The 12848-nt window shown below is 39.3% G+C and overlaps 1 protein-coding gene across 6 annotated transcripts in view; it reads right to left on the reverse strand.

The window, feature by feature from the left end:
* Nucleotides 1-12848, reverse strand: part of ALKBH1 (alkB homolog 1, histone H2A dioxygenase) — a 30136-nt gene that overhangs the window by 15716 nt on the left and 1572 nt on the right. For 4 of the 6 annotated variants that reach the window (XR_010323195.1, XR_010323194.1, XR_010323193.1 and 1 more), the window contains exons 2-3: nucleotides 11095-11203; nucleotides 3073-3235 (exon numbers count right to left, since the gene is read on the reverse strand). Coding sequence is in view for 3 of the 6 variants with exons in the window: in XM_064292802.1 (XP_064148872.1) it covers nucleotides 3073-3235; nucleotides 11095-11203 (272 nt within the window). In the remaining 3 variants the exon portion in view is untranslated. Of the gene's footprint in view, nucleotides 1-3072; nucleotides 3236-4816; nucleotides 5274-11094; nucleotides 11206-12848 lie in introns of those variants that run through there. The other 2 variants (XM_064292805.1, XM_064292803.1) reach the window with 2 other exon arrangements.

A 12848-nucleotide genomic window follows, 5' to 3' on the forward strand; every position in this document is an offset into this window, starting at 1 on the left:
GCCTCTGAAGTCTTCTTCCATTAACAATCTTCCTTCTCCTGTATCTTCAAGTCTCCGTACTTGTTTCTTCCTCCTGACCTGCAAACATGTTCAACACTTCTACATGCTTAAGAAAAAACAACATTTTACCCACTCTACCACCCGCTGAAGCTATGCTGCCTATACCCCGCTTCCCCCTGCACAGCTTTCCTTTCCTTCACAATTAAACTTCTGAAAAAAGACTATTTGGTGCCCTCTTACTGCAATCTGGCTTTTGCTTATACCACTCCAACAAAACTAGTTTCTTAGTTTCAATTACATCTTATATTTGACATGGCATCTAATAGCACTTTCTTCTGTTTCTCCACGTATCTCTGGCTGCTCTGTGCCCACTGCTGCTCTATTTTCTTTACCCAGTGCTGATGCTTCCTAGGGCCAATGGTCTTCTTCTCTGTTTTACATTAAAAAAAATCACACCCATTCCCACTGCTTTGCCATGATCTTCATGTGTAACTCCCATATCTGTCTCTCCAGCCCTAACTTTGCTCCCAAGCTTTGCTGCATATTTCCAATGGCATGCTGACCATCTCCACCTGGATCCCCCACAGGTGCTTCAAACACAGTATGTCCCAAACTACAGTAAAGATAGTCCCTGCTCATTTCTCTCCCTCTTCAATTCTTACTTTCATTAAAAGCCTCAGTATTATCCAAACTGCCACTTAAAATCTGTGGATAATCCTTAGACTTTTCTCTTACTCTTCATATTCTTTTGGTCATCAAACCCTGTTGAAATATCTTTTGAATGTCTTTTCCAGGCCTTCATCATCTTTTGCATGGACGATTAAGCTGGCTTCTTAATGGTGCTTTCTGCAATCCATTTTCATCACTGCTACAAAAATTATCTTTCTAACGTGGAAAATCTCACAAGATTTTTGGGGAGGATATTACGGTAGATAGTCAGGATTTCCAGGGGAAACTTTTTGAACAACTGACCCCTTCCTTTTCTCATACGCTACGGGAAAGTGGGGGGAAGTGGCATGTACCAGCCAGGTGACTCTAAGTACAATTAAGGAACCTTGAACTGCTTATCTAGTCTCATCCCCTCATTTCCAGACTAGGAACCTGAAACACTTATCACACAGTCACAGAATCAGCACTAGGGTTCAAACGGACTTTCAATGCCACTGTCTGGGCATACCTATTTCTTCCAATCCCTGACACTATAACATGTCACCCTCACATTTTTTTTGTTGCTAATTTATTAGACCAAAAAAAAAAAGGTATCTCACCATTGTTTTCAGGATGATTTATTAAAGAGATTTATCTGTGCTATTTTAGAAGAAGACAGCTGGGGTTTCTGCAGTTATATGTCAGAAGGAAAATAATCAATTACTTGAAAATATAGGCTCATTTAGTAAAATTCTAGGCTCTCTGTGACTAACTCCACTCATCCATGATGATCCTCAACTTTGCCCCTAGTTCTAAAGAAGGCACTACTAAGAGCTTAAGAACATGGTTTTCTTCCCTGCTTCTACCTATATCCTAACGTATAGACCAAGAAGGATCTAAAGGAAGAAGTCACTGAAGTTTAGTTCTCCTTTTCCCTTTCAACTTAAGAAAACCTTCTATTTTTCCTGTTAGAATCAGCATGACAGTTTCTGAAAAATGTACCATTAGAGCTACTTAAGTTCACATAGGGCACATAGAGCTAGTATAATGGTTTTAACTAGCACTGTTCTAAGGACTTCTCACTCACCTTAATTCTCATAACTCTTCAGTGAGAAAAAGATTATTATGAAGCACAGAAAGGTGAAGAAACTTGCTCAAGTTTACATAGCTAGGAAGTGGCAGAGCCAAGATTTGAGCCCAAGCAATCTCTGTAACTAGTGCTCTACATCACTAAACCCTTTTACCCTGGCCCAAACCTACCTTCCAGCGTCATCTCTTGCTGATCCTTTCCATGACTTCCAGGAAGCTTTTTCCATAATTCCCCAACCCCATCACCTAAGTGAACATCTTCTGTATTCCTGTATTTGAGAAAAATCTCTATTCCTCTACCTGCCAAATTGTATTGAACTATCTGTTTAAAGGTTTTAAGTTACAAACTCCTTAAGCGGAGACATGCAGCAGTGTCTGACACACAGGAGAAACCCAACAGATACTTGTCGAGTAAATAAACACACGAATGCACACGATTTGCTCCACACTCACAGAACAACACACTCCATCTCAAATACTACATGTTTGCTCAAGCTGCTTTCTCTACCCAAAACTGCCTTCTTGCTTTTCTGACTGGCAAACAACTAGTCATTTTTGAAGACCCAGTTCACTGGAGAGAAAGAGAAAAAAAAAAACAGGATGATAGACCCAATTAAAAAAATCATGTTTTTTCTTTGACACCTCCACCCTGCCTGGAAGAATTAATCATTTCCTCCTCTGTGCTCTCAGAGTTCAGAACACCGAGTGTAACACTTTCTGAGCTCTGTTATAATTATTCTCGTAGATACTGAGTTCCTGTCATAGACTATGCACTTTTGAGGGCAGGAACAGCGACATATATATCTTTTTCACCTCCAGTGTTCAGCATTATGTCTGGCACACAGCAATATTTGTGGAGTGAATGAATTTTGAAAGAACAGTAAGGTACAAGCATCAGCTCTTCTCATGAAGAACAAGTGCCTCGATTGTAAAACAGCTAATAGCATCAACTTCATCTAGAAGAACAGAAGCAAAGAGCTTTCATTGTTACTTTTTCTCAGGATACTACTAGTCTTCAAAGGAACTCTGAGTGAGTAGAAAAAAAGGCTGAAGCTGAATGAAAATGGACCATCTGATGATTAGTGAGGATGAAGTTAATATTTCAGCTATGATTAGCAAATCTTTAAAATGGATCTCAATTTAATATAGCTGTCAAAGCATCTGTCTAAATGTTCCCTGGGGAAAGAAAACAATTTTGGTGTATTTGTGTGGGAACAAAGAATGAAAAAGAAACAAACCATTCACTTTCATTGCATCATTATAGAGCAGTTCCTCCAAAGACCTGTGATGATCTGAGCTGAATACTAACACTTTCTTGTGACTGATAACACTTACCTCAGGAACTCCTTACTTTGTTCCCACAGATCTTGGGTCTCTTCTTTAGTCATGTGTTTGTCCAGGTTGCACACATTGGGTTTCTGGGAATATAACTTAAGGCACTGCTTCACCCAGTGCCACTGGTAACCTGGCAGGAAGGGGTTTGAGATAAAAATAAATCCTATACAAAAAGAGTGGAAAAAAAGGAGAGGAGAAAATTCTCCATCAGTTATTCATATAATTTCTTTTTCTTAACATCCTTATTCTTACTACTCTGTTATTTACTCTTACCTCCTTTTGATCATGCTTCAGACGAATGAAAAACTAAGTTTTAATGAACGTTAGACATCTACTGTTCAAGTACCTCTGTCTCTTTGGGTTATTCTCGAAAGAAATAAATATTCCACAAGGTTAACTATCCATTATAATTGTATTTATTTAAATTACCCACGTGTTACCCCAAAGCAAGTTTTGGAATTGAAAATGCCAAAAATTCCCCCCAAATTTTTTCTAAGTATATCATTTATACAGTCATCTGAGACTTTGCTAACTCCTTATTTCATTTACCTCAGGTATAGAAGGCTAACCTCTGACATTAAATTTAACTAAAATATTGAACTGAAAGTCATCATCTAGTGAAAAGAGTGCTGGTAATTAATCTACTGTCTGTCGGTTTCAAATTCATCCTTCTACATTTGCCATCATAATGTGGGGTTGGCACTCTGTAAACTACATTTCTCCTTTGCCAGCTGTTAAAACTTGTCTGTATAGGGGACTTAACACAACACTGGGTGGCAGAGGTTGGCTCTGATTGACAGTTTTTCCAAATCACCAGAACCAGGCTCAATATGCCCCTTCTTCAGAAGTCTGAGTCCTAGTTCTATGGGGCCACTCCTCTGAGCTTCTGAAATTTACTAAGTCAAAACTCTTCCACCCACCTCCCCATCCCCAAGTCCAAGGAGTGGTAACTGCTTCCTGTGATCTGTGTGATCTCTCTGTGTTCTCTTTTTTTTTGTCTTTTCAGTTTTCCAGTACCTGGCTAATGATTTTCTATATTAAATTATCTCAAGTAAAATAGCTGGTGTGATTTCTGCCTCTTGACTGAACCCTGACTGATATACCAGGAAAGAAATGATATGCATTTTTTCTCAGTATGGTACGATGCAAATAACCATAGCGTGTGTGTTGAAAAGATCTCTGTGACCTTTAAAGTAACCTAACTTCATTTTTCTCCTCTGTAAAAGAACAATAATAAGATTAACTGGAATCCTGTACATGGTAATCATTCGTTCATTTATGAAATATTCAACAAACACTATGTTATCATACACTCTCTTAAGAATTAGTGAAAAAGAGAAGAAAATCTTTGTCCTTGATGAAGTATCTGAAGATAGGGCAGTAAAGAGTTACACATATAACTCTTTTTAAAAGACTGGTTATGAAACGACACAAAGACTGAAGAGTAATAATGGGGGAATAAAGAATGAGGAGAGGAGCTTATGATTTTTAGAGATTGGAAACATTTTTTTTTGATTCTAAGGTTTTTTTTTAAAATAATTTTCAGTGTGCTTTAAGCGAAAGTTTACAAATCAAGTCAGTCTGTCACATATAAACTTATATACACCTTACTACATACTCCCATTTACTCTCCTCCTAATGAGTCAGCCTGCTACCTCCTTCCAGTCTTTCCTTTCGTGACCGTTTTGCCAGTTTCTAACCCTCTCTACCCTCCCATCTCCCCTCCATAGTCTCAAGTGTCCACCTGATACAAGTAGCTCACTCTTTATCAGCATCTCTCTCCAACCCACTGTCCAGTCCCTTCCATGTCTGATGAGTTGTCTTTGGGAATGGTTCCTGCCCTGGGCCAAAAGGAGGTTTGGGGACCATGATCGCCAGGATTCTTCTAGTCTCAGACAGACCATTAAGTCTGGTCTTTTTATGAGAATTTGGGGTCTGCATCCCACTGCTCGCCTGCTCCCTCAGGGGTTGTTTGTTGTGTCCCCTGTCAGGGCAGTCATCGGTTGTGGCAGGGCACCAACTAGTTCTTCTGGTCTCAGGATGATGTAAGTCTCTGGTTCATGTGGCCCCTTCTGTCTCTTGGGCTCATACTTATTGTGTGACCTTGGTGTTCTTCATTCTCCTTTGATCCAGGTGGGTTGAGACCAATTGATGCATCTTAGATGGCTGCTTGTTAGCATTTAAGACCCCAGATGCCGCAACTGAAAGTGGGATGCAGAATGTTTTATTAATAGAATTTATTTTGCCAATTGACTTAGAAGTCCCCTTAAGCCGTAGTTCTCAAACCCCTATCCTTGCTCTGCTGACTGTCAAAGCATTCAGTTTATCCCAGAAACTTCTTTGCTTTTGGTCCCGTCCAGTTGAGCAGACCTTCCGTGTATTGAGTATTGTCCTTTCCTTCACCTAAAGTAGTTCTTATCTATTATCTAATCAGTAAATAACCCTCTCCCACCCTCCCTCCCTCTCCCCTCTCTAACCACAAAAGAATATGTTCTTCTCGGTTTATACTATTTCTCAAGATCTTATAATAGTGGTCTTAAACGATATTTGTCCTGGAAAGACTTTTTGCACACTCATAGGTTGTGGGGAAAGTGCCAGCAAAGAGGAATTGGTTGAAAATAGAAGAGAGGAAAGGAACAGAGCAAGGTCTTGAGAGCTGGGAAAGGTAAAAGAAGATGGGTCGAGAGGGTAAGGCGAAGAGGCTCTGAATGGAAGGAATTCCTCTTCCTCTAAGATTGGAAAGTAAGAATAAGAACACTTGCTTCTAAGTGTGAGTATCACTGTAAGTGTAGGGGTTCATGCCTGATGTACTCAATTTTATCAGTAAGGCAGACAGCAAGGCCACCTGTGCAAGAAAGAGGGTGCAGGGTCTTGAGGAAGAAGGAATCAATGAAATGATACAGTAGGCAATCATTACATATTAGTGTAATATCCTCCCTCCCCCTGCAGAAAGGTACTAAAAGCAGATGAACAGACTAAAGCTCAAGGGTTCCTGAGTTAAATGCTGGCAATTATTTGAAGGCCTTCAGTTCCTATCTGGACTCTATACCTAGTCTAGACCAAAGGTCAGCAAACTTTTCATGTAAAGGACTAGACAGTAAATATTTTAGGCTTTGAGGGCTATACAGTCTCTTTCACACTCAACTCTGTCATCATAGTACAAAAGCAGCTATAAACAGTATGTAAAACAAATATGCACTGCTATATTTCCATACAATTTTACATATAAAACCAGGTGTAGGCTCGGTCCCTAGACTAGTTTATCAACCTCTGGTCTAGACTATTTACAATGATAGCATATATTACAAAAATGTCCTCAGGGAGAAAAGTAAGACACAGGGCTGAGATTAAAATGAATACAAAACAACAAAAAAACCCCAAAGCTTTGGTATTAATGAGCTACTCTGCCTTTCTTTTCTTTGGCATATAATTTAAACAGAGAATAATGACAATGTTTACTAACGGATATTAACAATAAATTAACTCATTCTAAATTCACTAATTACAACAGCTACCAAAAATAACCAGATGCTTACCAAGTGTAGCCAGTGTGCTAGGAGCCTTATACAATCTCATAAATCCTCAATAACTAATTAATCCTGTTTTACAGAAAAGAGACCAGAGGTTCAGAGAAGTAAAATGACTTCACTGATTCCCCCCTCTCCTGACCCATCTTGTGGCCAAGGGCACACATTTGGGAGATGACAACAATGGTGAGTTTGTGGTCATGGAAAAGAGAAAAATCCCTAAGCCCACATCGGGGGCAATTCTTTGATTTTCGCGTTTTAATACTAGGCTTTAACCAAATGAGTCTCATTTCTCTGCTGTACTAAATCTTATTAAAATCATTAAAAATTTTAAGTCTAGACTCTTGCAGATATGGAAAAACGTGGACTGCTTAGAGATGTTCACTGAGAAGACAGGCTAGTAACTGCAGTTGATTACATCCTATTTCACTCATTTAATATTATTAACAGCATATACTCCCGACAAAATCTAATGACTAACATTAGTTCTGCTGGCACCAAGAAAGCTCTATACAGCTGAAGATTTTTACTCTCCAAGAAAAAAATGGAAAGCTATTGGTGGATTCTATGATCTAGGCAGAAGATTAGGTAGTAATGTAGCAAGAAAAAAAAAAAAAATCAATTGTAAAAGGCTGATCAATAAAGATGTTTAAAAGATATATAAAGGATCAGAATCACAGAAATTCACCTTAATGGTCATCTAGCTTAATCATTCATCTGATTCTATAATATGTTCTCTAAAATATCTCCAAAAAGAGGTCATTCAGCTAGAGGTTCCCATTTTGCATTTCCTATATCAGTAAAATTCTCCAAATAATTTGGGAAAGTGACAGGAATGCTAACTATTTTGACAAAAAAGGATATTAAAAACAAAACAAAAACCCTACCACCTGCTATCACTATTATGTCACAAAATAAAGAATATTATAATACCCTGAAAATATCAGATGAAAGGAATACTTCTGATCTTGTTCAAGCTTGAAAAGTAACAGGGAATTCTTTATACATAGTCCATTTCAGACAACTGTTTAATAAAATTCTTCCTTTTATTGGGTTAAAACCTGACTTCCTCTCATTTCCATGGATCGGTCTTAGGCTCTGACATCTAGAGCAACCCCTTGTCAGTTTCAATTCTTCTTGCTAGATACCTATAGCTTTATAGCTAACATTTACTGAGCACTACGTACCAGTCACTGTATACTCGTATTTAATACTCACAACGACCTCAATACGTGGATACCAGTGAAGATTAAGAAACTCGCCCAGGACCGTAGAGTCAGTAGGTAGAGCAAGGATGTGAACTCGGGCCGCCTGGTCTAAGAGCCTATGCCTTCACCACTAGTCTGCACTGCTTTCCTTCCCTTCTTGTGTATGAGAACTTCTCAAATATTTGATGCTATCCTGTTCACCCCAAGTCTTCTCTTCCCCAGATTAAGTTTCTGGTTTTCAGATCCATTATCTTCTTGTTCACTTCTTAAAGACAGGCTGTAGTATATTCAGGTTCCTCCAGAATAAACAGGACACAGAAGTAAACATAACCCTCCTGATCAAATCAGAGTAGGGGGAGACTGTCACCTCCCATGAGAAGTATAACAGAAACACTGTATTTCTACTAAATGCAGCTTACAGTGGCAGGGAAGACTGAAGAAATTCTCTGAGAACATAATGAGGTACCAACTCAAATGATGTATAAAATCCCAGAAAACCTCAAAAAGCAAGCACACCAATTCTGGCATTACAAAACCAAAGTGGGGTTGCTAACTTTGGTATAGGCAGTTTGAACAGTCTGCTAAGGCAAAAAACCAGAGCAACAGAAAAATTCAACTCTGAAAACAGAAGCTAGAGCTGAAAGTTAAAGGGAAGCCTTCAAGAACAACAACTGTGTAAGGCTGCTGGTGATGTAATCGTTTATCCAAACTTATGGACAGCAATGCTTTCATACATAAGTTATTATTCAACAGTTTCCTTTGTGAGTTCACAGTACAGAACTAAAGTGCATGTTGTCCTTTATAGGAAGTATTAAAGCTGTTCCCAAAAAACTCATTGCCATCAGGTCAATTCCAACTCTCAGAGACCCTGTAGGACAGAGAACAACTGCCCCACAGGGTTTCCAAGTCTGTAAACACATATATACATATGTATTTTTTTAAATTGTACTTTAGATGAAGGTTTACAAAGCAAACTAGTTTCTCATTAAACAATTAATACACATATTGTTCTGTGACACTGGTCAACCCCATATATCGACACTCTTTCCTTCTCGACAAGCTCCCTGTTACCAGCTTTCCTGTCCCTCCTGCCTTCTAGTCCTTGCCCGTGGGCTGGTGTGCCCATTTAGTCTCATGGGCCTGACTAATCTTTGGCTGAAGGGTGAACCTCAGGAGTGACTTCATTACTGAACTATGAGTGTCCAGGGGACCTCCTCTTGGGGTTTCTCTAGTCTCTGTCAAACTAAGTAAGTCTAGTCTTTTTTTTTTTTTTTTGTGCATTAGATTTTGTTCTACATTTTTCTCCAGCTCTGTCCAGGACCCGCTACTGTGATCCCTGCCAGAGCAGTCAGCAGTGGTAGTCAGGCACCATCTAGCTGTGCTGGATTCAGTCTAGTGGAGGCTGTGACACTTGTGGTCCATTACTCGTCTGGACTAATCTTTTCCTTGTATCTTTGGTTGCCTTCATTATCCCTTGCTCCAGACAGGATAAGACCAATTGAGTATCTTAGATGGCTGCTTGCAAGCTTTTAAGACCCCAGGCGCTACTCACCAAAGAAGAACGTAGAACACTTTCTTTACAAACTATGTTATGCCCATTGAGCTAGATGTTCCCCAAAACCACAGTCACCACAGCCCTCAGTCCAGTAATCTGGTCCCTCAGGGAGTCTGGATGTGTCTATGGAGCTTTGGAAATGCTGGTGGTGTAGTGGTTAAATGCTATGGCTGCTAACCAAAAGGTCGGCAGTTCAAATTCATTAGGTGCTCCTTGGAAACCCTATGGGGCAGTTCTACTCTGTCCTATAGGGTCGCTATGAATTGGAGTCGACTCAATGGCAAGGGGTAAGGTAATGGAACTTCTACGATCTTGCCCAAGGTTGTAAATCCTTATGGCAGCAGACTGCCACACCTTCTCCCAGGGAGTGGCTGTGGGTTCAAACTGCTGACCTTTTGGTTAGGAGCTGAGCGCCTAACCACTACACCATCAAGGGTCCTTCTTTTTTTTTCCCTCCTAAATTTTATCTATTTTGATGTTGTTGAGAATATCTACGGCAAAACATACACCAATTCAATAGCTTCTACATGTACAATTTAGAGACACTGATTACATTCAAGTTGTGTAACCATTCTCCCCCTCCGTTTCTGAGTTGTTCTTCCCTCATTAGCATAAACTCACTGCCCCCTAAGGTTCCTATGTAATCTTTTGAGTTGCTGTTGTCAATTTGATCCCATATAGACAGCTCTTAAAAAAGTATAATGCTCAAAGCAGGCCTTTTTTTTTTTTACTAGTTTGGCTAAATTATTGTTTGGTTTTAAGATGACTTCAAGTGATATTTTTGGTTTAAGGTTTAAAGAGTATCTCAGAGCAACAGTTTCAATACCAGGGCTCCTTCTTAAAGCTGTTATACCTTTCCATATTATTAACAAATATTTCAGTGGTCATAATGTAGTGAATAAGAGCTGTAACATAAATAGACCTAGCCCTTGTCCAAGCATTCGAATCAGTGCAATAAAAACTAACATTTCTTTTTAGAGACTTTTCTTGCTTTTAACTCCTACTTGAAATCACAGGTGTAATACTAACTCCGTCTTCTAGAAAAAAACAGGATGATAAGATGATAGACTGTCTAATACTACTTGGTCCAACTAAGGCATTTCCATAGCTTCTAAATAGGTCCCAGTAACTAATTTATAATGTCCCAATGACTCTCGGAAAAAAGGTTAATGATATTACACTCACTATTATTTTAATTTCCCTAACTGTAAAGTGAGCTACTAAATATCACTAAAATTCAAAATTCTAGACTATTTAGTCTTTTATGACTTTTGATCTCATTAACTGTAACTCTCTTTCAAATGTTCAGCTTTGATGATAACAACAATTTTTAAGTTGTTACAGCATATGAGAATGTAAGGGTTTTGTGCCTGGAGTGGCAATTGTGAATTACTCTATCCTTTTTGCTCAAAGTGGTTCTTCTGCCAGAGTAGGTGTCCAGAGTTGTGGCGGGGAGCCTAAACGTCCTTATTCTTGATTTGCACCTGGCATGCCACTTTCTGCCATGTAAGGCAGATACTGCTGACGCCTATTCTTCCCTTTGGGAATGACAACTCAATACCCCATAAGTGGAAACCTTGGATGATACAGAATTTAGGAGGGGTCTGGGAGTGGAACATTTATGAATGTTCAGCTTTCTCTTTTGTCTATCTGCTTGCTCACTGCTCCTCCTCTGAAATTAAACAAATGATTCTTGCATGATTTCATCTTCTTGGAGGTTGGTTGCACTCACCAGGATAGCCTTCGAGTCCATAGGCTTGCCACTTGCTGACTGGCTGAAGTCCTGCTCTATGTGCATTGTGCTCGCTGACTGAGGACACGCTTAGCTGAGATCTGACCACCTGGCAGGAAGCAAACAGAAGTCAGAGGGCTAAAGCTATTTTACCGACCAACTCTGGAAATCTCTAAAGACATTTCTGGTATGCAGCAAAGCTAGAAATCAAAAGTCCAGGCTCTTAGTCTTAGTTCCACCTCTTACTAGATTAGGACCTTAGATGAGTCACTTAACCTCTCAGAACCTTAGTTTCCTCATGTAACAAACATCAAGAGAGCTACATAAAATTAAGACAAGTGGTAAAGTGAAAACTTTTCCTCTACCATGAAGTAGGCTGATTTGGGCCTCAAGAGTACCTTTTCCTGATACCATACCTTTGTGATTTCTAGGACTGTGAATCACGAAAGATGCTTGGTCTACAGGAATACCCCAGGTTGCAATGCTGTTTACTTTGCTTAGGGTTAACAATCATGCTTTCAGGCACTTATATACAGTCAGTGTTTAGACAACAGGACTATGAGGAACAACAGTGTGGGGAAGGGTGAGAATGAAAACAGAGCGCTTTAAAAACACAGAAAAAGTCCCAATAAAATGTCAGGAATTCCGTTCTGCTAAAAGTATAATCTTTGCTCTCTTTCAGATGAAACTTCAAACCGAAGCTCAGAACTTCTGCCTTTGTTAATTACTTAGAAATGAAGTATTTCAGGGGCTGATAAAGTTTCCTTTACACATGAGAGTATCTTATGAATGGTTCATTAAACTGCATGAGACCAAATATACAATCATTAAAGTATGGACATGAATAAAAAACAAACAAACGTTATTCTTTCAAGAATAATAAACTTAGGGTCTGCCTTTCCTTAGAACATACCAAATTTTCTCTTCCAAAGAGATACGATCTTTCATGCTATCAACTTCAAGTGTGGAGATTTCCAGACAAAATACCAAGTGACTGATATATTTAAAAAAACAAAACAAAACAAAACCAGACCCGATACCATTCAGTAGATTCTGACTCGTGGTAACGCCACGCATTTCACAGAGCTATGCTCTATAAGGTTTCCGATAGTTGTAATCTTAAGGAAGAAGTCCCTGGATGATATGAACCGTTAAGTATTTGGCTGCTAACAGAAAAGTTTGCAGTTCAACACACCTAGAAGGACCCCGGGAGAAAGGCCTGGTGATTTACTTCTGAAAGGTCACAGCCATGAAAACCCTATGGAGTGCAGTTCTTCTCCGAAACATATGTGGTCTCCAGGAGTCAGAGTCAACTTCATGGCAATGTTGGTTTTTTTTTTTAATGGTAGGGAAGTAAAATGCTGGGTGGATTCCAACTGCCAACCTTTCAGTTAGTAGTCAGACAGTAGTCAAGCACAGAACAGTTGTGCCACCCAACTCAGTAATGCCCTCAGAGCTAATGCAAGTTTGTGGATCTATTCTATCATATGCTGAACTGAACCAAATCACACAGCTTTTTTTTTTAAAAGTTTTTCTGCTTCTTTACTTGCCAAGCTATCACCTTCGCCATCGATGTGATCAGATGCCTTGTAGTAGCGTCTTTCTTTTCTCATTTATTACTTTTAATCTGCTTTGAGCTAAGCAACTAAACACCCAATTTTTCATGTACTCAGCACATACTGTACTTATTGAATGCTTACTATGTTTTAAGATCCTTGGATCGTGTAAAGGGTTTGCACTGAGGACTGTTAACC

Source organism: Loxodonta africana, chromosome 10, assembly GCF_030014295.1.
Source record: "Loxodonta africana isolate mLoxAfr1 chromosome 10, mLoxAfr1.hap2, whole genome shotgun sequence".
In the NCBI taxonomy this organism is placed as follows: domain Eukaryota; kingdom Metazoa; phylum Chordata; class Mammalia; order Proboscidea; family Elephantidae; genus Loxodonta; species Loxodonta africana.